Source organism: Rhododendron vialii, chromosome 10a (assembly GCF_030253575.1).
Source record: "Rhododendron vialii isolate Sample 1 chromosome 10a, ASM3025357v1".
NCBI classification, from domain to species: domain Eukaryota; kingdom Viridiplantae; phylum Streptophyta; class Magnoliopsida; order Ericales; family Ericaceae; genus Rhododendron; species Rhododendron vialii.
The window spans coordinates 2,525,130-2,550,019 of NC_080566.1; the positions used below are offsets into that span (position 1 = coordinate 2,525,130).

Genomic DNA, 24,890 nt, shown 5'->3' on the forward strand with positions numbered 1-24,890 from the left:
TATAGTTTCAACAAGAAAATTTTAAAATTGCTACTCTTTCTAAAAAAGGCTCGTCCAACTGGTAAGGTGCTTCATTTATCAGGATAAGGTCTTGGGTTCGAGTCTTACTGTAGGATACCACTCCCTATCCCCCTAGGTTAGGATACAGTAGGTTTCTTGCTCGTAAAAAAAAAAATTTAAATTTTAAATAACAACAAAAATAAGCTAGAAAATTGGCGCAACATTAATGAAGGTGGGAAAAATTGAATTTTTTTTTAAATTACTAGGGTAAATTTCACTGACCTCCCCTGAGGTTTCTGACACAAACAAAAACCTCCCCTGAGGTTTCTGAAATCTCAGTAACCTCCCTTACTTTTGCTGACATTACCAAAAGTCCCCCTTCTATTACCAGCTGTTACATATGCTAACAAAAGTTGCTGATGATGTCATATTATGTGCTTTGAACTGTCAAAAATGCCCTTTGACCTCTCTAAATCTTCTAAACCCATGTGTTCTTCTACTCATATTACAATTCAAATTCAAATTTTGCCGCAATGAAGCCCACTTATTTTGGATATTAGATAGAAGCATATGACCCTATCAATCATTCTATTTCAAATGCAAATATTTAATTGAAAATATTTATAATAATGACTATATTAATAAGCTCAAAAAAGAAAAATAACAAATTCTTTAGTTACTTTGTAAAATAAACTAAGGTGTGGTTTGGCATGATAATTCTTTTGGATTTTTTTGGGTCTTTGTTCAAATATTTTTTTGCCTTAGTAGTTTTGCGTCAATTTTTGATGGATTTTTTATTCATTTCAACAAGAGAAACATAAAATGTAAAAAATTATGATCAAAACCTTTCAAAAAAATTTTTTTTGACAGACTTTTAAAAGTTGACTAAGGGCATAAACAAAGCAAAATATTTTTTAGTAGTATTATGTTTTGTTATTCTAATTCTTTCAATTTTAGTTCCTATTTTTAAATTTTTTTTTATTTCTTTGCTTGATATAAATGAATAATCTAAAAAAATTGAACACAAAACTAAAATGTTTTAAACTCCAAGGAGTTAGTCTGGTTGTCAAGATTTGAGACTTAGGAGTTTGCTCCTTTTTAGAGTCTCAAGTTTAAAATCTCTCAAGTGTAATCAATTATTTTCGGACCACCCATTTCTACCTTTAGTTGAGCTCCCTGCAAATGGGCGGTAGGATTTGGCCCCTAAAATTATTCGAGGTGCGCTTAAGTTAGCCTGAACACCTTAGTTATTTAAAAAAATCTAAAATGTCTTAAATAAGAAATTCTAGAATATGAACTTGTTGTATTGAGCAAATCTATTCATTTTTCTTGTTCAATATAGACAATGAGCTCTCAAAACCTCCAACCCAGCATAAATTGTAAACCTCTAGAAACCTCTTCCATCACCTTATCACCACCGAATGCCCCATCATAAAAATTGCCCAAAACCACCGCACCCAATTTTGCCACAGTGCAACCAATTTTTATCCTTATTTTACCAATTTCACGTGTTGCTCACTCCATTCGCCGAAAAAGAATAATTCGCCCGATTTATATAAAAATGTGTGTATGTTTATTTTATTTGAGTAGTAATTGCGTATGCAGAATAAAAGCACAATTGGATTAAAAAGTCGGGAGTAACTTTTTTTTTTCTCTATTCAAATAATTTTTTACATTTAGTTTTGCGACAATTTTTTTGTGACTTATTTATTCGTCTTGGCGAAAAGAATAAAAAAAGTATAATCTTTTAATCGCAACTCATAATTTTCTTTAAAAAGACAAAAAAAAAAAGAGTCAAAAAAACTGTATTTTTGACTTACTTTTTTTCTTTCTTAGAAAAATTAAGACTTTCGATCAATTTTTGATTCCTCTCATCGAGACAAAACAATAAGTCAAAAATTTAAAGCAAAACTAATAAATGCGATTTTTTTTAATAAAGACAAAAAAAAGTCACTCTTAATTTTTTAATCCAAACCCACCCAAGTGAGGTTTAATTATTTCTCTCCCATTATGTTCTTTGCTTATGCCAGCATCCAAATCGGCAATTTCCGTTGAATTTCTTTGCAAAGGGGAAGAATTATTCAGTAGAGGGCAAATGGAAATACAAGTAGAGGGCATATATGTCATTTTGTCACAATAGTTAACGCCATTTAAGGTTAAATTAACGGAAGGGGGATTTTTGGTAATGTCAGCAAAAGTAAGGGAGGTTACTGAGATTTCAGAAACCTCAGGGGAGGTTTCGGTTTGTGTCAGAAACCTCAGGGGAGGTCAGTGAAATTTACCCAAATTACTAACCCAAAATACCCTCTGTTACCAAACTTTGAAACATCCATAGGAAAAGTAATTTCATTTTTCTCTAAAAAAGTTCCCCTCTCTTTTCTTTTATAGCCCATTTGAATGGTAAGAAAGAGAAATGCTATGGGTACAATAGCCCAAGTACAACAGCCGCATACAGATCCGTTTTGTGTCTGTCTCGGGTTCCACAAAGATGATTGGAGCCACTCATTTTGTTCAAAATATTTTGTTTAAGGTCTCTATAAAAAATCATTTGAATTCGATATTGGTAAGGGCATTTATGAATCATAGTACAACTTTGCTTGAAATTCTGAAGCAAAGTTGTATGATTCATAAACGCCCTTATCAATATCGGATTGAGATGATTTTTTACAAAGACCTTAAACAACATATTCTAAACAAAATAAGTGGCTCCGATCATCTTTGTGGGACTCGAGACGGGCGCAAAACGAATCTGTACGCGGCTGCTTTATCCCTAGCATTTCTCGGTAAGAAAGGATGTGATTAGAAGCCCTTTCTCATAAAAACTTACCATTATGGGCGAGATTGGAGAATGGCCAATCAAATATACTCCGTATATATATAAATAAATAAATAAATATATATATATATATATATATATATATATATATATATATATATATATAAAATTTTATATTTTTCTCTTATTTCTCATCAAAATGCTCAATTACAAGTGATTTAACGAGAAATCATAACCCTTTCCTTTCTTTTTTCATGGAACCCTTGCATTCAAATGGTCTGTTAGGAGCATTGTGAGCGTGTGCGACCGTGGGCAACTGGTGTCACGAGTGCCCGGCAACGCACTATGGGCTCGTAACGCACCTTGAAAGCACTATGCACTTTGAAAGCAATTTTCGAGAAATGATCATCATCCTCCGAAAACGGTGATCTCATCAAGAACTTTATTTTCGTGTTGCTTGGTCAGACAACATGTGTTTTCGAAAAATGGTCAGACGACACGTGTTTTTGAAAAACGGACAGTTAGTATGAGAGTCAGAGATTGAACTCTGTATTTATTAATGTTGGATTAACTTGATTTTTTACTCAATTATGGTGCTCCGCAAACTTTCAAAAATATAGGTTCGAATCGTGATGCTATATGTACGTACACATACGAACTTTGGACCCGTCTCGAGTCCCAGAAAAAAATGACGCGAGTCGCTCATTTTGTTTGAAATGGTTTGTTTTGAGTCCCCGCGGAAAAATCAACTCAATTGAATTTCGCTAAAGAAGTTCACGAAACATCCAATTTTGTTTCAGAATCCAATCCATTTTTGTGGGATCCGAGATGAGTCTAACATCCGGCCCATTTTTGTACGGGCTCTACGTACCTTAGGTATCTAGCAAATCTACGCCTTTTATTCTCTTTGACAGAATTTTCAAATCGTCATTCCCCGAATTACGAAATTTGGCGCTAAAAACATGCCCGGAAATCTCCCACAATCCATGTTAACAATGGCGCCTGCAATTTCCCCGCAGCTTACCTTCGGAGATTACTAGTAAGTACAGCTAATTCATCTTTTTTTTTTATTTTGATCGATCGGCAGTACTGCTAATTCACTTGGTTAGAAACCTAGAATCATTCCTTCCCATATTCGACGCAGCCGAAGTTGTTAAAAACCTACGTCGTGCGGTCTCCTTCCAGAAACTATATGTATCCCATCCTTGCATCTTTTTTTTTTTTATAGAAATCTTACGATACGATGACCAATATCCTACGATATATTCGTGTGTTCTGATTTGGTGCGTATCCAACGATTACTTACCGAACAAAAGGCATACCTTATTTTAAAAATCCGAATGCATTCTGAACCGTTTGATTTAATTATGGCACCATTGAAACCATTTAAAAAAAAATCAGAACTCAATCCATTAGAGCTCGAATAGAAGAAATAACTTATTTCAATCATGTTTTGCATGAATGAGATAAGGGCTCTTGTTCTATTCACCTGACCAAGGCATCATAAAGCCTCAATGTGATAGACCCCTCTTGGAAGACGTGGAATTTTCATCCTGAAATGTACATGTTTTATGTATACAATAGATTTTTAGATTGCAATTAGGCATATAACTAACTTTTAATAGTATTAATTTTAGTCATTTAGAGATAATGTATCTTACGTCCCAATATGATTCATAAAATGAAAAAATGATACACTATACACATCCTGATTTAGATACACCATTGGCAACTGTAGTTGCTTCCGGGATTTCAACCCTTTAGAGTGTATGCTATGTTTGGAGTTTGCATTTATATTAAGGGAGGGTTTGTTTGATGGGATAAGAGCATTGGATTAGACTATATATCCAAGGTGACCAAATATCCGGTGGTTGGTTAAAATATTTACACCCGAAGTAAACATGTCTCTGATGTATTATCCCGTCTAAAACATATAAACAGGGCCTAAGGCTAGGAAAAGGCAAATTAAGTTCATGTTGAAAAGATGATGAACTTGAGAAGCTAGATCAATTTTTCTAGTTTCCTTATCATGCTCCTTTCCCTTGGTAAATCCCGCCAAAAATTCATGACCCCAACACAACCTTGGTGCATTGAAAATGCCTATTCTATGACTGGCTCCCCGTTTTTTGGCAAATTCATGATTGTATAATTTCAAGTTAGCAGCCTCTGCCTCCCAAGATTATTTCTGGTGGATCACTAGCTGAGGTGGTGATGAATATGACGGCCAGAAATATTTGGTATAATGATTGTTGTTCTTCTGTATTATAGTGGGAAGAGACTTTAGTGTGACTATTATCCGAGAATGTGCCATTTGTCTGTATGCAGCTCAGCTTAGTTACTTGGAGGTATACATTTAAATCTCTGGAGCTTGAGTATCAGAAAAGAACCACTTCTTCCCATGCCCATATAACGAAAAGGTTATAGGATGTCAGCATATGCAAATTACCATTATTTCTCGATTTAGTTAGTGGTCGATTAAAATGATTTTGGCGTCTTTAAGGGTCAAAGATAAGCACATTTTCTGTATATTGCTGAGGACTTGCTTGGCCTGTTGGAATATTTAGTTCCAATACAAAATTTATAGTTAGTTGCTGAATACATACACTTGGTTAATCCATGAACAACTGCGTAAGCATACTTGCGGCTCTTAGTTCTGTTCTCTGGTCCTTTGTTTGTTTGGTTTCATAGGAAGGAAAGGGAGGACCTAGACCTTTGTCTTAGCATTAATATTAGTATACGGTAACATGAGGGTGTTGTTTAACGGGCAGAAAAGTGAGTAAAAGGTTTCCTCACTTTTCTATGTTCATTGTTTGGAAGATTGATTCTGATGGGCTTAGTGTGATTTTGTATCCCTCCACCTCTCCTTCTCATTTATTTCATTCAAACTCAAAGAATCTTGTCTCCATTTCAGCCTCTTTCTTATTCGTTGTCTCCCCTCCTTGTGATAGGAACATGCATTAGTTATTAGGGTGTTAACTGTAACAGTGTATTTTCAGTATTATTAACAGGATATGTAAAGTTTGCATATGACTTCAACTACAACCTTGTAATGTGACCTATCCTACAAGGTTGTTTGATAAGACATTAGTGCACCACTTCTCACTTCTAGTTTGTTGTTTTTTAGCATTATGGTTGTTGCACCTGCTATTTGTTTGACCTCGGAATTTGCTGTCTGAACCTCTTGGTAAGAGTTGTTTATCTTATTTTGGGATTAGTTCAAATCATTTTTGGCCAGTTAAATGGTTTCAATGCTGTCTTGAAATTTTGCATCTTGCCATGGAAGGAAATAGGCAATATCTACTGTCTAGGCTCAAATTCTGTCTGATGCCATTGAGTTAAGTTGTTCAATAGCAGCAAATATTCCTCAGATATGTTTTCCATGTGGTGAAACCAACTGTTTTCTTTTCATTTATAGTTTCATTGAAGTTTAAAATGCATGGTTCTAGTTAGTAACTGACGTCCATTCATCATGGTACATTATAGAGCAGTGGTCATCTATGAGGAACTTGGTTGTGTTGATACTGTAAGCTCAAGTAACGTGGTTCTCCGGTCACTTGTATTTACTCTGAATTGATGCAACGAGGAGTTCGATACGAGGGAGCTGTTGCTGGTGCATTGGCAAAACCTCGGAATATGTAGTATGAGAATAAGGGCTCAAGTTTAAAGCATCCACCGAAAGAAAAGGAGCAATATTTAGGTATGTAATCAGTCAATCTCCCCAACAACTTTGATCTATGAGATCAACATTGATGAATGGCTTTTCTTTTAACTTCCTGTACTTCCTAGGGAACCTGGTATTGAACTGGACTAGGACTACATTTAATTTGAGATTACCAAAAGACAGAAAAACGATCTGTCCTACCTATTACCATGCCTAATGGTTTTGGCCTTTAGAGATTATCAACCTTTGAATTTATTTAAGTAGGTTGCATTGAATAGTTAAAAATGATGTAAACCAAGAATGAATTCGGTAAAATGAATTTTAGATGAGTGCTGGAAGTATGTTAGTTCAACAGCAAGAAGAATAGGAGAAAGAAGAGAGAAAGAAAGGGTTGGAAAGAAAGCAAGTGGGGATGGAAGGTTGGATAATATGCGATTCAAGGAGTCTACCAAGCTTCTTGATCACGTCGGAGGGAATAGACAGTCCTGTACCTTTGTGGGGCATTACTTATTAGATGTTCTAATCATCTGTTTGTTGTTGTCAGGAAACACCTTACTTGAAATGAAGTCCATTAAGTGGTCCAGGGAAAGATACGTTGGTGACTGCCTGACTGGTCAAGCATGATGCCCTTGGTGATTTGTACATCTTCCATTAGAGCCCAACACCATTACCAACTGGTAGCAACTCGAGTGATGTTTTTCTTTCTAGCAGGTTTAGAGAAGAAAGAGAAAGGAAGTATTAGATTATGTCATGTTATAAAGCACTTTTCAATGGGTGTTTAAACTTTAAACTGCTGACTGATCCAGGCAAACACGAAATGACGAACAGAAACCCGACCTCAATTCAGGTCGAACTGGGATTTTGTACTCCAGCTGAATTTCTGATTACAACCCAGCTAAAATTGTCTATTGGCTCTTAGCATGGATATCAGGCCTAATTCTTTCCTTGTTCGTCCTTTGTGTATCATATCCACCCGTAATATCACCAGCGAGGCATTGTTCCTTTCTCTGTCTCGTGGTTTTCCGCTAGGTTTTTTTTCCCATTTCTTCATAATCATTTTCGAAGATTTCTGTGCTTTTGTCATATGCGGGTAATAACTAGCAAACCTGGCAATCTTGGCTTGGCTGCTTGTTTTTTTTTCTTTCAGGAAATCAACCCTTCAAGCTTAAAACTGAAGAATGCTCTTCATGTTTCAGTTTTACATGGTTCTTGAACTTATATGGTTGGAGGATCTTCCTCTTTCCTTCCAGCTATTGTGATTTGGTTGCTTCATCGTACTATGAGAAAAATTGTTGGGAATGCCTTGTATTCTTTAGTCCCACATTGGTTAATTATGTTGTTCCCGTTTTTGTAGCCTATTATAAATAAGGCTTTTGGGGTACTTCTAGAAATTATCTTTTGGGCTTTCATATTGTGGCCTTTATAGAGTTACGGATTATAGCCGGCTCTTTGTATCTCTTCTTCACGTTGGTTAGTGAATCCTCTCTCTCCTCGCCCGTGGACGTACCCATCTTGGGGAACCACGTACATCTTGTGTCTTTGTGATTTCTTGTTTAGTTTTCAATTTCTCGTTCTTAGTTTGCATTCATAGCGTTCGTTACAACAAACTGGTATCAAAGCCAGGTTGCAAAAAACTAGGGTTTCGTTTCCGATTGTGGCTATGGCGGCTAAATTTGAGATTGCGAAGTTTGATGGACAGAGCAGCAGTTTCAGTCTTTGGAGAGTAAAGATGAAGGCTCTGCTAACCCAACAAGGATTGCACAAGGTTTTGTTAGGCAAGACTAGTTCTGGAATCAAAGAGGAAGATTGGGATGATACGGATGCCAAAGCTCTGAGTTCTATTCAGTTGAGTCTGGCAGATGATGTTCTTCGCGAGGTGGAAGAAGAAACTTCAGCAGCAGGAATTTGGCTGAAGTTGGAAGGCATATATATGACGAAGTCGCTCACCAACAGGTTATATCTCAAACAACGTCTTTATACGTTTCGTATGCGAGAAGGTATACCTGTTAAAGATCATTTAGACGAGTTCAACCGTATTATTATGGATCTGAAAAATATTGATAGTAAAATTGAGGATGAGGACCAAGCCCTAATTTTGCTATGTTCTTTACCACTTTCGTATGAGCACTTTGTTACAACCCTATTGTATGGCAAAGACATGATATCCATGGAGGATGTTAAGGCCAGCCTATATTCGAAAGAATTGAGGAAAAAAGTGTCAGGTGAGGGTGATGCACATGCGGAGGGTTTGTTTGTTAGGGGAAGAACAACAGAAAGGGTGGAGTCGAGTAATAGGGGAAGATCCAGATCATCAGGTAAGAAGAAGGGAAAGTGCAATTATTGCAAGAAACCCGGGCACTGGAAAAGTGACTGTTTAAAACTCAAGGAGAAGGAAAAAGAAGACCAGAAAGGGGGTAAAGTAATTGCTGGAATTGCTGAAAGTTCAGATGAGTCAGATAATGTGTTATCAGTTACAGAGGGCGATTCTCGCTCTAATACCGAGTGGGTTCTAGATTCTGGATGTTCATACCATATGTGTCCGCATAGGGATTGGTTTTCTACTTATGAGGCGGTCATTGGTGGTACAGTTTTGATGGGCAACAACATGGCCTGTAAGACTGTTGGTTCAGGAACGATTCAGCTTAGGATGCATGACGGTATTGTTAGGACTTTATCTGAGGTTCGACATGTTCCGGATTTGAAGAAAAATCTTATATCCCTGGGTGCTCTTGATTCTCATGGTTGCAAATTCCTCGGTGAAGGTGGAGTTTTGAAAGTCTCAAGGGGTGCATTAGTACTGATGAAGGGTCAAAAGCGTGGTAACCTTTATACACTCCAGGGCAGTACAGTTTTAGGTGCTGCAGCAACGGTTGCTTCATCCAAGGTTTCAGATTCAGACTTGACTCGTTTGTGGCATATGCGCCTTGGGCATATGAGCGAGAGGGGGATGACAGTTTTGAGCAAACAGGGTTTGCTATGTGGCCAGAAAATTGAGAAACTGGATTTCTGTGAGCATTGTGTCTACGGCAAGCAGTGCAGGGTAAAATTCAGTACAGCTGTTCATCGCACCAAAGGCACGGTGGATTATTTTCACTCGGATCTTTGGGGTCCCGCAGAGGTAACTTCTAAAGGTGGTTTTCGATATTTTATGAGTATTATAGATGATTTCTCTCGTAAAGTTTGGGTGTATATGTTGAAACATAAGAGTGACGCCTTTAATACATTCAAACAGTTTAAAACTTTGATTGAGAATCAGACTGGTAAGAAAATAAAACGTTTGAGAACTGATAATGGTATGGAGTTTTGTCTTGGCGAGTTTGATAGATTTTGCAGTGATGAGGGCATTGTGAGGCATCACACAGTGAGAAAAACCCCTCAGCAAAATGGTGTGGCTGAACGAATGAACAGGACTCTTTTGGAGAAGGCACGTTGTATGTTGTCCAATTCCGGATTGGGCAAAGAATTTTGGGCTGAAGCCGTTTCCACAACATGCTATTTGGTGAACAGGTCTCCGTCGACTGCTATTGAGTGTAAGACTCCGTTTGAGGTATGGTCAGGTCATCCAGCTGATTATTCTGTATTGCGTGTTTTTGGGTGTCCAGCTTACGCTCATGTGAATGAGGGTAAATTGGAGCCACGAGCCAAGAAGTGTATTTTCTTGGGTTATGCAGCAGGTGTCAAAGGGTACAGGTTATGGTGCTCTGATGATTTGAAGTTTTTGATCAGTAGGGATGTGACTTTTGATGAAAATTATCTGATTAAGGAGTCTAAGCAGGTTGATGATACAGTTCAGGAACATAGTGTTCCAAAGCAGGTGGAGTTTTTGGGTGAAGCTTCCGACTCAGGGAAGAAGCACATTGAGAAGCCAATTGAAGAGGAGTTCAAGAGTTCAAACACAGAGGTTGATGCATTAGTTGAGCAACCACGCACTATTGCTAAAGATAGGCCAAGGAGGGAGATTCGGCCTCCTGAAAGGTATTCGGCTTATTCTGAGATGGTGGCCTATGCTTTATCAGTTGCTGAAACAGTTGAGTATGAGGAGCCTTCAAGCTATACGGAAGCTATTTTGAGCGCTGAGTCTGCACAGTGGTTTGTTGCTATGAATGAGGAGATTGAGTCTCTTCAAAAGAATCAGACATGGGAGTTAGTAGAACCGCTGAAAGGGAAGAGGATTGTTGGATGCAAGTGGATCTTCAAGCGCAAACCAGGTATTCCAGGGGTAGAAGACGCTCGGTTTAAAGCTCGGCTAGTGGCGAAAGGATACAGCCAGAAGGAGGGTGTTGACTACAATGAGGTATTTTCACCAGTTGTAAAACATAGTTCCATTCGCACTTTACTTGCTATTGTTGCATGTTATGATCTTGAGTTAGAGCAACTTGATGTCAAAACTGCGTTTTTGCATGGCGAGCTTGAGGAACAGATTTATATGCGTCAGCCTGAGGGATTTGTTGTTTCTGGTAAGGAGGATCACGTTTGTTTACTTCGTAAGTCTTTGTATGGCCTCAAACAATCCCCTAGGCAGTGGTATAAGCGGTTTGATATTTTTATGATAAGCCAGTCATATTCAAGAAGTGAGTATGACAGTTGTGTATATTTTCGAAAACTTCCAGATGGTTCATTTGTTTATCTACTGTTGTATGTTGATGATATGCTTATTGCTGCCAAGAGTGTGTCAGAAATCAACAGGTTGAAACAACAGTTAGGTGGTGAATTTGAGATGAAAGATTTGGGTGCGGCAAAACGTATTTTGGGTATGGAGATTTGCAGAGATCGAGTAGCTGGCAAATTATTTTTGAATCAGAAGTCTTATGTTCTTAAAGTACTTGAGCGCTTTGCCATGCAGAACTCGAAGCCAGTCAGTACCCCTTTGGCAGCACACTTTCGACTTTCAGCTGAGTTGTCACCACAGTCGGAGGATGAGGAGAAGTATATGTCTCAGGTTCCATATTCGTGCGCAGTTGGGAGCCTTATGTACGCCATGGTATGTACTCGTCCTGATATTTCACATGCAGTTAGTGTCGTTAGTCGTTATATGGGGCGTCCAGGAAAGGCACATTGGGAGGCTGTGAAATGGATACTACGGTATTTGTGCGGAACTGCAGGTGTTGGTCTATTGTTTGGGATTGTCAATTCTGGTGATCATGCTGTTGGTTATGTTGATTCGGATTTTGCCGGTGACCACGATAAGAGGAGGTCTCTGACAGGTTATGTCTTTACTCTGTCCGGAAGTGCCATTAGTTGGAAAGCTACTTTACAGGCTACAGTTGCGCTGTCTACAACAGAAGCGGAGTATATGGCCATTGCTGAAGCTGTGAAGGAGGCATTGTGGATGAGAGGTTTGCTTTGTGAGCTTGGTCTTGCACAGGGTGTGAGTTCAGTATTTTGTGATTCGCAGAGTGCTATACATTTGACTAAAAATCTGATGTATCATGAGAGGACTAAGCATATCGATGTCAGGTATCACTTCGTTCGGGATATCATCTCACAGAAGCAAGTTGAGGTGAAGAAAGTGGGTACGGCAGATAACCCAGCAGATATGTTGACTAAACCGGTTCCGGTTGCCAAGTTCAAGCATTGCTTGGACTTGCTTGGTATTTGCAGTTGATGCCCCTCGGGGGCATTTGGCGAGTGAGAGGTTAGAAGGGGATAGCTATATTTGGTGATTTAGTTCGGTGGAATTCAAGTCAAGGTGGAGAATTGTTGGGAATGCCTTGTATTCTTTAGTCCCACATTGGTTAATTATGTTGTTCCCGTTTTTGTAGCCTATTATAAATAAGGCTTTTGGGGTACTTCTAGAAATTATTTTTTGGGCTTTCATATTGTGGCCTTTATAGAGTTACGGATTATAGCCGGCTCTTTGTATCTCTTCTTCACGTTGGTTAGTGAATCCTCTCTCTCCTCGCCTGTGGACGTACCCATCTTGGGGAACCACGTACATCTTGTGTCTTTGTGATTTCTTGTTTAGTTTTCAATTTCTCGTTCTTAGCTTGCATTCATAGCGTTCGTTACAACAAAAATGATTGAGATTCCTGGGGTAAGATGTTTGGGGAGACAGAACATAGACACTCTTTAATATGCCAAAAAGAGAGGAGATGTTCTAGTGAGAAGAAAAAAATTAGAAGTTGGAGATTACATTGGACCTGTGCTTGGATAGTTGGATGTTTTGGTAGTGCCGGCTTACTAATGCTAGTTTTGTTGCCTTATTACATCCCTAATATAAAAACAATCACATAGGTTATGGGGAAGCCGTAGTACCCAATTGCTGGACCTACTGAATCAGACAGACAAAACCTGATGTGGGTGTAGAAATCTCACCTACTAGACATGTGGAGCCAGACACTGCCATTCTTGTTCTCCTTTTATACTGCTAAGTGAAACACTAGTTTTGTTTGTTTTCTGAAAAGAAGGTTTAGCAACTCTTATGTTAGTGTCTGCTTGAACTTGGCTTCTTTTGAACTGTGAAATGGGATTGGAGCCATGTGGGTAGGACTGTAGGAGTGCCTTTTTCTCTATACCTGCATAGTATATTTTTGTCTTGTTTTTACCATCGGTAGGAGGGGATTGAGAGACGAGAAGGCTGTAAAATTGTGGTTTTTGTTTCTTTGTATGTTATCTTAGGGTCTATTTGATTGGCTGGATTATATACGTGTTTGGATTATATATCACGTGAAACTCCATTTTGGACGTATGAATGGAACGATTGTTAAAGGGATCACTTATCTGTTAGAGGGATATACTCATCTTATGCGATTATATATCCCAATCGCTAATTGCCCGATCAATCAATCAAGACGTAAATTTTTTTTTTTTCCGGTCAAACGGAAATTAATCGAGACGTAAATGCTCATGCCCCACAGTGTAAAAAAATCTATCTGTCGCTAGTCAACTGTGTTAGCATGGACAAAGACGATTGCATGACTGTTCACCAGGTTATGTAGCTTTCAGATTTATGTGATGGGGTCTGTGATTTGAATATTTTTGTTGGTATCTCTGAATTTATTCCAAATGGTAAAGACCCAATTTTTAACTCTTACAAAATAATTGAATAAGCGGTTAGAACTTACAACTGTTGCACACAATTCCAGGCCTTGCATTTGGATAATAGTGTTCTGACTTTTACTGTGTTCAGGTCCTACATTGAGCATAGATTTTCGTAGTCTACTTGTATTGACTGAACTACTAAAATGGCAAAACGTACCTTTACTATTCTCTATGCTAGTATTAAATTTACTCATATGTAAACTGCCCGATTTATGTGTATGCTCGTTCACACAAGCGCTATCAACTTCTTTGGGCTGAGTTCGTACGAGGCTCTGCCTAGTTTTAATTGAGCTCCCTGTTAGCGGACGGTGGAATTAGTTCCGCAACTTTAATCGAGGTACGCATAAACTAGTCTGGACAAGTTATCAAAAATTATCTACTCATTTGTGTAATTGCCTGTATCTGCAGATGTTACCAAGCCTGTGTTCTGGATGGGTGATGGAAATAAGGTGGGCTACACTGCAAAAACATGGTAGGCCTTCCTGGTCTTTTTTTTATATCTAATTTGTCACTAAACAAGGACGCACGCAGTAAATAATCTATCAACATTGGTGCTCCAACCATAGATAAACGCGCTATTAATGATTGATTAACTTGCATGCATGTGCTTGTCTGATTCACGAAAAGGATGGTCTATTATTTTCCTGGGGAAAATGGGAAAATTTTCCCGAGAAAGTGTTCAATGTGGGTGGGGCCTACATTTCACCGAGATGGATGCAGTTTTATGGCACTGCATTCTGGACACTTTTAGCCTCGATTACGCAGATACTGGATTATTTTACTGGATTATGTGCTTCTTCAGGTTAAAAATAAGTTGTACTTGGTATAAAATATGAACCTAGCCAAGGGACTGGGGGCATTTGTGAGTCCTTCCCGGGCTTCTTTGATAGACAAACCATCGATCTTTTAGAACTCGTTCCAAAGCCTCAATCATGTCAAAAACTATGTTGATCGGATATCAATAAACACATGATTGCATCACATTTATCTTGAGGCAAATAGATTCCGATTCCGTGTGTGAGTTTATTTTGTTTTGAAAATTTACAAGTCCCGAAATCGTATTGATTGAAACTCGATCAATGTGATTTTTGATGTAATGGATGCTCTTGACGAGCTTTAAAAGACGAAGCCTATATCAAAGTGGACTCGAGAAGGGCTCGCAAATGGCCTAGCGACTCGAGAGGATCCTCTTCCTATTATAGAATACTATGTTACATTAGGTGATAATCACATTGATTAATGAAAAGTGAAGGCCCCTGCTAGTGCACGGTGGGGTTAGTCTCCGGGATTAGTTGAGGTGCGTGTAAGCTGGTCCGGGCCTACGGTTGTGAAAAAAAGGATTCATGAAATGTGAAGCAACTGGTTTGACATGACAAAATCTCTATCAAAAAAATGGCAATGAATGAATACATGCAGGTTCATGTTTGTTTTTGCTATTATATTAAGCAGACAATCACAATCAATTAAGGACATTGAAACACAACTGGGTTGATAGTATATTCAGAAAATGGGGTTAAACGACCATGGCCAGGGTAGCTGATCACATGGGGACTTAATAGTAGTACAACACTAGTGGTCTTTCACATGTGGCGCCCCAAATTCCTCCAATCAACCAAGACAATTAAGTTTTTTTCAGAGCCAAATTTGGTGCCGCATATTGTGGTGGTGGTGGTGGTGGACCGGTTGTGCTGGGCTGCGCCAGGGTGATGCTAGTTGGGCAATGCTTGGTAGCTGGGGTGCATCCCCCCATAAACCCCCAAACCCAATTTGATTCTTAATTATGTTTTACAGTATTTGAAAATGACTTGGGCTTTTGAGTATATGGAGTCCATTTTTAGGTTTGTTTTCCTTATTCCCATAATCTAGTAACCGCTGAACCTATATATACTTACTAGCTCGGGGTGTGTGCTGTCCCTTAGAAACAACATGCGTGTTGGGGCGATCCAGGCCATCCATGTTCGGCAATGGACTGCTCAGATTGCATCTCGGTTGGACAGATCTCGATCGTCCATTGCTATTCGGCTGAGATGCAATTTGAGCCGGCCATCGGTCCAACTAATTAACATGTTGTCCCTAAGTCACCGCGATGGTTTTTTTCCCATTCACGCGAATTCTCAACTTTGAGGTCATTGGGTCTTCTTTTTTTTGCTATCAGGGAATACCCTTTGACGAAATCTTTGTTATTGGGTAGAGCCAGGATTTTGTGAAGAGGCGCTAATGTAAGGATTTGTTTGCACTAAAAATGGATCCATCATATTATGTGTTTTTTTTTTACTTCTATTATTGGATTCTAAATTACTTTGATCCAACACAAATTGTATTTTCTCAAGACAATTAAACCTTAACCACCCAATGACGTAAGGGACATATTTGCACCAAAAATGGACTCATTATATTATAGAAATTGAGAAATTTTGAATGACGATGTATATTCACTTGAGTTTTTAGTTGATCAAATCAAAACTAATAGAATTTTGAGACTATTACTTATACAAATATGCCAATAATACTCAAAACTACATATAATTCTTCTAGAATATGTCAGAAGTGGGGCCGCTAGGGCCCATCAGGCACTGTGTAGTGCCACCCGTGTTTTTTAAAGCTTACGTTTGAGTATTCTCTTCGAATTATGGAGTTTAGTTGACTTTGTGATTGTTGGACTTGCCTATCTCCGTGTGATATATATCTTTGAACTTTCTTACATAGTTAACCATCCGTATGAGGAGTTCAATTGATTTCGTGACTTTTGGACTTATATTTACATGCTTTTAAAAAGTATATGTTGTTAGCCTTTCTTACATGGCTGATTGTCGGTGTCCGTATTACCAACTTTAGTTGACATTGTGATTGTTGGATTTGCCTATATATCTATATATATATGCATATATATATTTGAAAGTAAAATATGCCGTTGAACTTTCTTACACAGTTAATCGTCGTGAAGTTCAATTGACTTTGTAACGTTTAACTTGTCTAGTTTAATGTCATTTTCATGACATTGGTAAACTCTCTTTCTCTCTCTCTCTCTCTTGGTTACAAAACTCTCTTTTCTTGATTGACAAGGAAAAAACACTTGTTTGTATGTGAAAACAAGTTTGAAATTCTATATCCATGATGATACTAAAACTGTTTTTGTTGGTGTCAAAACTCCAGCGCATAAAAGTATTGTACACTGCATATGATAAGCTTTTTGTTCACTAGAGTTTCGACACCAACAAAAACAGTTTTGGCATTATCATTCCAGAAACGAGTTTCATTGTCTTACATGTAAATGCATCCCATCTCCAATGAAAGAAAACGTGAAAGATGTGGTCTTGACATTATCCCTCTGTAAGTTTGAAAAAAGAGAGTTTTAGAGAGTAGATTGCCACCCCCACTCTGGACCATGTTGTGATTAAGAATAGAGAAGATCAATCAAAATCATGCATTCGGTGGGAGGTCAACAAATAACGTGTAGAAATTTAAAACTTCTGATGGCTTTCTTGATGAAGTTTTAATATAAAATTTAAACCTATTAACTCCCAAAAATTTGTAATGCAACAATACTAAATTACAGTACTAAATTCATGGTTTGTTGAGTCTGATAGTTATGTTTCTAAACTAACCTCACTGTCGGCTAATCCGAACTTAGTTTAAACAGATTTAAAGTTGATTTGCTAGTTCTAACTTCTTAAAAGTAAAGCCACGGGTTTGACTCCCACCGCCGATAGAAACAAAAACACTCGTGGAATAGTTAGTGGTTTGCCAAGTCGTAGTGCGCATAAGTTGACTTGAACACCTAATTGTAAAAAAAAAAGAAAAAAAAAAGACAAAAGCCATTCTTTGTGCTGCTGATGTTGGTGTTCTATTGGTGCAAAAAATCTTATTTTTTTTTATCTCAATAAGTTCTTTAAATAAATATTGGAAAAATTAAAAATTACACACGAAAGTGTTTTGTTTGTAGATATATAAAAAATCACATCAAATTTTTTTTTTTTTGGTGTGGTTGCGAACTGAAATAATAAGACCGGGACTACTAGTTTTGTCATTTTGCTCTACTTCTCCAAAGAGTTTTAGCCTGAAGTGATTATTTATAACTTTATATTTAAGGCTGCTAAATAAGTGACTCAAATGAAACCAACTCACTAATTTTATGGTATAATGACAAAATTAGTAGATGGATACCATCACTTTACAAAGAACTAATTTTATGGTATAATGTCAAAATAAGTGAGACAGATTCCTCTTACAAAAAAGAAAAAAAAGTAAGACAAATAGTAAGTCTCCCTAATCAACCTTCCTAATACTACTTAATTAATAACTAATCAGCATAATTGTGTGATGCCAATCCCTCACGAGGAATATGAAACTGATTAACTCCAACCTGGTTATCATTACTTGTCAAATTGACTCTCTGTTGGAATCAACATCCTCACATATAACCAACTCTTGTGTTATTCTTCACGTGACGGAAAATAAGACTCACTGCGGTTTCGTTTGACTATTCAAATCGTTCATTCCGTAAGTCTCGTTATGTGCATCATCTATGCAAAAAACCCGTTTGATCGAATGTCGGTACTCATTTGAACGAACCATATTTGTCTTAGGAACAATGGGTTGCTCTTAAAATATATTTGAATTGGTCAAATTTTTATCAATGTCCAATCAAACTTATTTTTTGCAAGGGTTTCTTCAAAATTAGGGACTCGGTTTATTAAATGAGACTGTAAATAAGTTTTCTTTTACGAATATAAAAAAATCATATAAGAGATCTTGGGAAAATTCCTGCTCAGACCACAGAATTACAAATCAAATGAGAAGTTGGTCTCTTGGGGTTGGCTGAGGTGATATTTTAATGGAGTAATCTACAGACGTGTATTTGCACTTTTGGCTGTAGTTTGGCTGTCAATTATTGATTTTTATTGGTTATCTACCAGGACAAGAACCATTTGTGAGCTCCAAAACGTGGACATCATGGATTGGTTCAGAGGCATCAAAAGTCTATTATGTCCTCTTGACTTTCATCTCGATCCACCGTTGTGGTTGACACATCTTGTCAATTGGACCAGGCTTGGATGTACACGATCTTTACTCCCTAATAATGGTGCATTATTATAGTATACATCTTGGACCTTATGATAATTTTTATAATGCACCTCTGAACCTTCCCTTTTGCTCACTAAACAGACAAGAAACTTCTGTCTCTCTCCTCTCTCTCCATACCTTCATAGTTCTGTTAGTTCATAATCTATAGCACCCTGGAAGCATATTCCATCTCCCTCTCTCTCTCTAGAACTTACACATACAAATTGCCATCATATTTGACTTCCAATTCCCTCAGCCAATCTTTTTCCTCACCTCCCATCTGTACATCACTACTGTACCATTCTGTTCTGTTAAGATCCAGAACTCAAAGAAAAAGATATTACTATTTGCCATTCTGTTTCTTTGTCCTATATATGATTCTCTGTAAATCTCATTACTGAATTGTTCCATTAAAACCCATTGCTCTATTTCCTAAGTCCTCATCTGGGTTACCTTTGATTTCTTAGGTGACCCAATTCCAATGCCCGGAAAAGATATGACAACCAATCCAGTTGTAGTCACAATTGAGAACCCTTCAGTAGAAATAGATTTTTCCAATTTCAATACCAATACCAATACCAATTCATCATTTTTTCCTGATAAGCAAAAAGCCTCAAGTCCTAAGCAATTCACATGGGTTCTTGTCATAAAAGCATACAGAGCTTTATATTATCTAGCATTGGGGATGAAGGCTACCTTTCTTTCAGCCAAAAAAAGAATTCTACTATCCGAAGTGAGCCAAGAAGAAGAAGAAGAAGCCAGAACTAGAGGGAAACTGTACAGATTTATCAGGGCTTTTCTTGCTATTTCAATGGTAGCTTTGGTTATAGAGATTGTTGCCCATTACAAGAAATGGAACTTGGGTCTGATCCATAACCCATGGGAAATTATGGGTCTAGTGCAGTGGTCTTATATGGCTTGGCTATCATTCAGAGTTGACTATGCTGCTCCTACTCTTATCATGCTTTCTAACCTTTGCATTGTGCTTTTCATGGTTCAGTCCATCGATCGGGTAGTGCAGTGTATTGGGTGTTTTTGGATTAAGTGTAAGGGGTTGAAACCGGAGTTAGTTGGAGGAGAAGAAGAAGAAGCATCTGATGTTGAGGATGGCTCAAGGTTCCCTATGGTTCTTGTGCAGATTCCCATGTGCAATGAAGGAGAGGTAATCTCTTGTTCCTTTTCTGCTCTCATTGGGTACATGCTGAAGTCATTCAAGTGCATTGGAAGTCATAAAACAATCTTACAATGTTGGCTTTTTTCGGAGCACAGGATTCTCTGTCCCAAAATTTTTAATTGTCAATACACTATCAATTGCATTATGTTGCATTGGCTATCGAGATTCGTGTTTGTTTAGATTTACAAAATATTTTGCAGTCGTAAATGCATTTGGGGCCAATGGGGCAGAAGACTTAGGCTTGACGATCGATCCCTTATGATATTTATGTTTTTAAGGGAGTAAATCATTGTCCAAAAAACCTCTCCCTTGTCGACCCTTAACTTTAGGGGCACCCGATGTGACATATATATACATTCATTCTAATTATGAAAATTAGAGTTGACTTGGGAAAACATATTTTTCTGAGTATTGTAAGGGTTTTAGTGTCCTTTGTGCAAAGAAAATGTCAGACACAGAGCGGCCATTTTCTCTTGGTGATTATACAGCTTTAGTAATGTAAGGTTGTGCTATACGACTTTGAAGTAATTCTGACAGATGTTAGGAAAGAGTTCATGGAGTTTTTAAGAACAGTTTTGTGCGCAGAACCGGCAATTGCGTACCTCATCATTTGGCTAAGATCGAATATGTTAATGATGTAAATGTATGATTAGAGTTGGCTACTTGCTCTGTAATACCCTTCATCATTGATGACTTTCCAATATATTTACAAAATCGATGCCTTTCTGCTAAAGAAAACTTCACGAGATTTCTATTGTACAATTTGATTTTTTGATCATGAGCAGTTAGGTGCATATTGGTGTTCATTACTCCTTTTTATGTTTTTTGATCTTGAACTTGATGTGAAAATTTTGATGGAATTAAGGTATACGATCAATCAATCGGTGCTGCCTGTGAGCTAGACTGGCCAAGGGACCGATTCCTTGTTCAAGTGTTAGACGATTCAGACGATGAAAATATACAGAATCTGATAAGAAACGAAGTGTGGTCATGGAAACAGAAAGGGGTGAACATCATATACAGACACAGATTTCTCAGAACTGGGTACAAAGCTGGCAACCTTAAATCAGCCATGGCCTGTGACTATGTCAAGGACTATGAGTTTGTTACAATTTTTGATGCAGATTTTCAGCCTAGTCCTGATTTCCTTAAAAGAACAGTCCCTCACTTCAAGGTAAAAAGCTCTACACAATTGGAATATAATCCTATTGGTTGATGTTTTGTCATATTTATGCTAAGTGTCTTTTTGGTCTTTTAGTCTCAGTCTTATCAATTCCATACCCTAAAATATACTACTTGAATCAAATTGGTCCAATTTCAAAGGACGGTCTAAGTCATTAGTGTAAAGTTTGGGTCACTTAAATATGTCTTGAAGTGTAACTTTGATCTCATAAAGTTTCAAGGTTTTTCAATTTTGTCCGTAGACACTAAGGTCCGTGTTTGGATGATAGGAATCTTAGGAAAATGTAAATGTCATACGAAGTTCCTATGATCCCTCCATTTGGGACATGTTACCTACTCAACTTTGAATTCCTTTTGTACTAACTAAAATTTTGACTAATTTTGCTAATTAACAGGCATGTGTCTTTTTATTACATAAGGCTTGAGTAATGTTGAATAAGAATTTTGGATTATCATAATAGTAGAACAAGTTATGTCATGAAATGTAGCAGTATAAGGAATAATAGATTGTTATCCCTATAAAATACCAACCATCGAAACAAAGCCTCAGGGATGAAATTGAGAAAAGTATAATTTTGGGAACCAAAGTGGCAAGAACCACAGGTTTTAGGAGTCATAGGTGTACTATATGAACAAGCCAGATAAATTTCACGCTCCCCTTTTTTCACCCACTCTTTTTTCTCTCGGTTGATGTGAATTTACAATGTTACCCTTTCATCGGTTCAATTGTTCACACATCAGGCAGTGTAGTAATTTCACATGAATAAAGACATAAAAAGGAGTGAGAAATCGAAGACAGGGAGTGCAAAAATCAAATTCCAACTAAACTACCGTTTAGAAATGGAGAAATTTATCAAATGGTGAACTTTAAGAACCAAAGGGACATAGGGCGTATATTTCAGGGATTATATTTGTACTTTACCTTTTTTTTTTTTTTTTTGTTATCTATAAGTTGTTTGTGGAATTGTCTCAACAGGGTAATCCTGAGTTGGGTCTCGTCCAAGCTCGGTGGATATTCGTGAACAAAGACGAGAACTTACTCACCAGGCTTCAAAACATCAATCTGTGCTTCCATTTTGAGGTGGAGCAGCAAGTTAATGGAATGTTTCTAAATTTCTTCGGATTCAACGGAACCGCTGGAGTATGGAGGATCAAGGCTTTAGAGGACTCAGGTGGGTGGCTTGAAAGAACAACAGTAGAGGACATGGACATTGCAGTTAGAGCGCATTTGAATGGGTGGAAATTCATTTTCCTTAACGACGTGAGAGCGCTCTGTGAATTACCCGAGTCTTATATGGCGTATAAAAAACAGCAGCATCGGTGGCATTCAGGTCCTATGCAACTCTTCCGGTTATGCCTTCCCGATATCTTGGACTCCAAGGTTTGTGCTTTCATATTTTTTCTTTCAATTTTCTTGAATTTTCCACTGCAAAGCATTGATGGATGTCTGTCTTACTGGGTTAGATGTAGACGAATAGTAACCCCGAGGCATATGTGAAGCTTTCTCCTCGTATGGCTCGAGATAGAATGATGAGACGTTCTTTGTATGTATAGCTTCACAATGGCAAATGGCTTTTACAAGGGTTTTTAATCAATTAGGTTAGGATTGAAGTCTTTTTTTTCTTGTTCCTAGTTAAAAATTACGGATACGATGCAAGACACAACCACTGTAATAAAATGCGAAGAAGGTAACGACAGAGTATACAACAAAAGAGTACATATATAGTATCTCATATCTAATAATTGCTCATTTTTGGTGCAGATATCAATGGGGAAGAAGTTCAACTTGATATTCCTCTTCTTTCTTCTGCGGAAACTGGTCCTTCCTTTTTACTCGTTCACCCTTTTTTGTGTCATACTTCCATTAACCATGTTCATACCCGAGGCGGAACTGCCTCTTTGGGTAGTCTGCTACGTCCCCATTTTCATGTCCTTTTTGAACATCCTACCTTCCCCGAAATCATTCCCATTCTTGATCCCGTACCTACTTTTCGAAAACACCATGTCCGTGACCAAATTCAACGCCATGGTTTCGGGCCTATTTCAGTTGGGAAGTTCTTACGAATGGGTAGTGACCAAAAAGACCGGAAGGGCATCTGAATCTGATTTGGTAGCTTTAGGGGAGAGGGAATCGATGAATTCAGGTCAAGAGAAACTGACAAGGAGGCTTTCGGAGTCCGGTTTAGAAATGTTGAGAAAGGAAAAAGAAGAGGGTGTTCCGGTTGCGAAGAAGAAAAACATGATTTACAGGAAAGAACTCGCGCTCGCTTGTCTACTACTCACCGCGGCTGGTAGAAGCCTGTTGTCGGCGCATGGAATGCATTTCTACTTCTTGCTTTTCCAAGGGTTGGCTTTCCTCGCGGTCGGATTGGACTTGATTGGGGAGCAGATCAATTGAAAAACAGAAGGAAAGTTTCTAAGTTCAAGCTTCGTTTTATTGGAAGTTCTTCTGTTGTCAAATGATGGGAATTGTAGAAGGTATAAGAGATACCATAGCAGAATTTATTTGTTCATTTTGTAATCATTGTAATACAAACTATTTTTTGATTTACTAAGGTGGTGGGGAATACTAAGGAAGCACTTCAAATACCTTGGTTTTACTTCAAGGAATTTCAATATTTAAGGGAGCTCGATCGCGGGTTCTCCTATAGAACTGTCTTGGCCCCGCTAGTGGACGATTGAATTGATCTCAAAGATTTGTTGAGGCGCGCGTAAACTAGTTTGAAAATTTTGAGTATTCGGGTAAGAGTTTTAAGGCAAGGCTGTGCCAACTTAAATTGGGAGCGGCTCTATCCGAAGAGCATGACTCATTTAAGTTCTCAGCTTGGATTCTATATTGTGGGTCGGTTGCTCTGAGATACCAATGGCTATTGAAAGTGTTCAAGTTTTCTTCGGTCCAAGTTCTGAACTGAATAGACGGTTCGAATCAATGGTTTGGAGCATCGAAATAACATTCAGTTTGGATTCTTGTGAGTTACTCTGAGTTCACAAAGTAGTTTATGTTCACAATTTCAGAACCATTTTCCCTCTTTCGGTCTTGAGTTTCTTGACCTATGGAGTATATTTTACTCCATACCACTACTAGCTAGAATCAATTTAAGTCGCGTTATTTGCGTTGTTAGCATGCGTGAGCGAGAATCTGAACATAAAAAACGTCGTTCAAAAACTTCTCAAACTATTTAAAAATTCACGTGAACAAGAATTGACAACGAAAGCATACAATGAAAATTGAGAACAAATCCGGGGTTTTAGAGCAAGCGCATTGTATAGCTATATTTATCTTGCTATTGTCATAATCTTACATTTGGCAGAATCTAAGAGCCCGTCCCAGAAAACAAATAAGAACTTATTTTTTGTCCAATAATAAGGGTTGTTTCAAAAAAATAAGAAGGTGATACTTATTTTTTCAGAATTTGCATAGGTACCAATGGGCTCCGGGGAGGGAAATCGTACTGACGGTTGCGCCGGGCCGTCTTCGGCCACCGGATGGCCGATCCGAGCCGTCCAAAAATTCTATAAAAAAAAAACCGAGGGGGCCTTCGTGGGAATCAACGACATCCGAGATGTGTAGGGTGCTTGATCCGAGCACCTCTTTTCCGTGTAGGGTGCTTGATCATATATATACGGAAAAGGGGTGCTCGGATCAAGCACCCTACACACCTCAGATGCCGTTGATTTCCACACAAGCCCCCTTGTTTTTTTTTTAAGAATTTTTGGACGGCTCAAATCGGCCGTCCGGTTGCCAGAGACGGCCCGAAGCGGCCGCCGGTACGATTTTCCTCCGACGGCGCCCATTATCATAGCAACAGTCTTATTTTTTGTATAAGGCAACTTCAAGCTCAAAAATCATGTGTTTACGCAAATAATTTTCCTACCACTATGGATCTTGTTTGATAGATCTCATTGAGATCTTTAATACGGTGTAAAAAAAATTGAATTTTTTTTTCATTTATATTATTTTTGAGTTTGAAAATGTGAAAAGAACTTTTTAT

At 38.0% G+C, this 24,890-nt stretch overlaps 1 protein-coding gene across 1 annotated transcript; it reads left to right on the forward strand.

The window, feature by feature from the left end:
* Positions 1 to 18,605: 18,605 nt before the first annotated feature.
* On the forward strand, positions 18,606 to 23,487 carry LOC131304176 (xyloglucan glycosyltransferase 4). Its single transcript, XM_058331311.1, has 4 exons — positions 18,606 to 19,704; positions 20,582 to 20,890; positions 21,875 to 22,279; positions 22,661 to 23,487. Exons 1-4 carry the CDS (start codon positions 19,024 to 19,026, stop codon positions 23,294 to 23,296), a joined length of 2,031 nt encoding a protein of 676 aa, XP_058187294.1. The 5' UTR covers positions 18,606 to 19,023; the 3' UTR covers positions 23,297 to 23,487.
* The last annotated feature ends 1,403 nt before the right edge of the window (positions 23,488 to 24,890 follow it).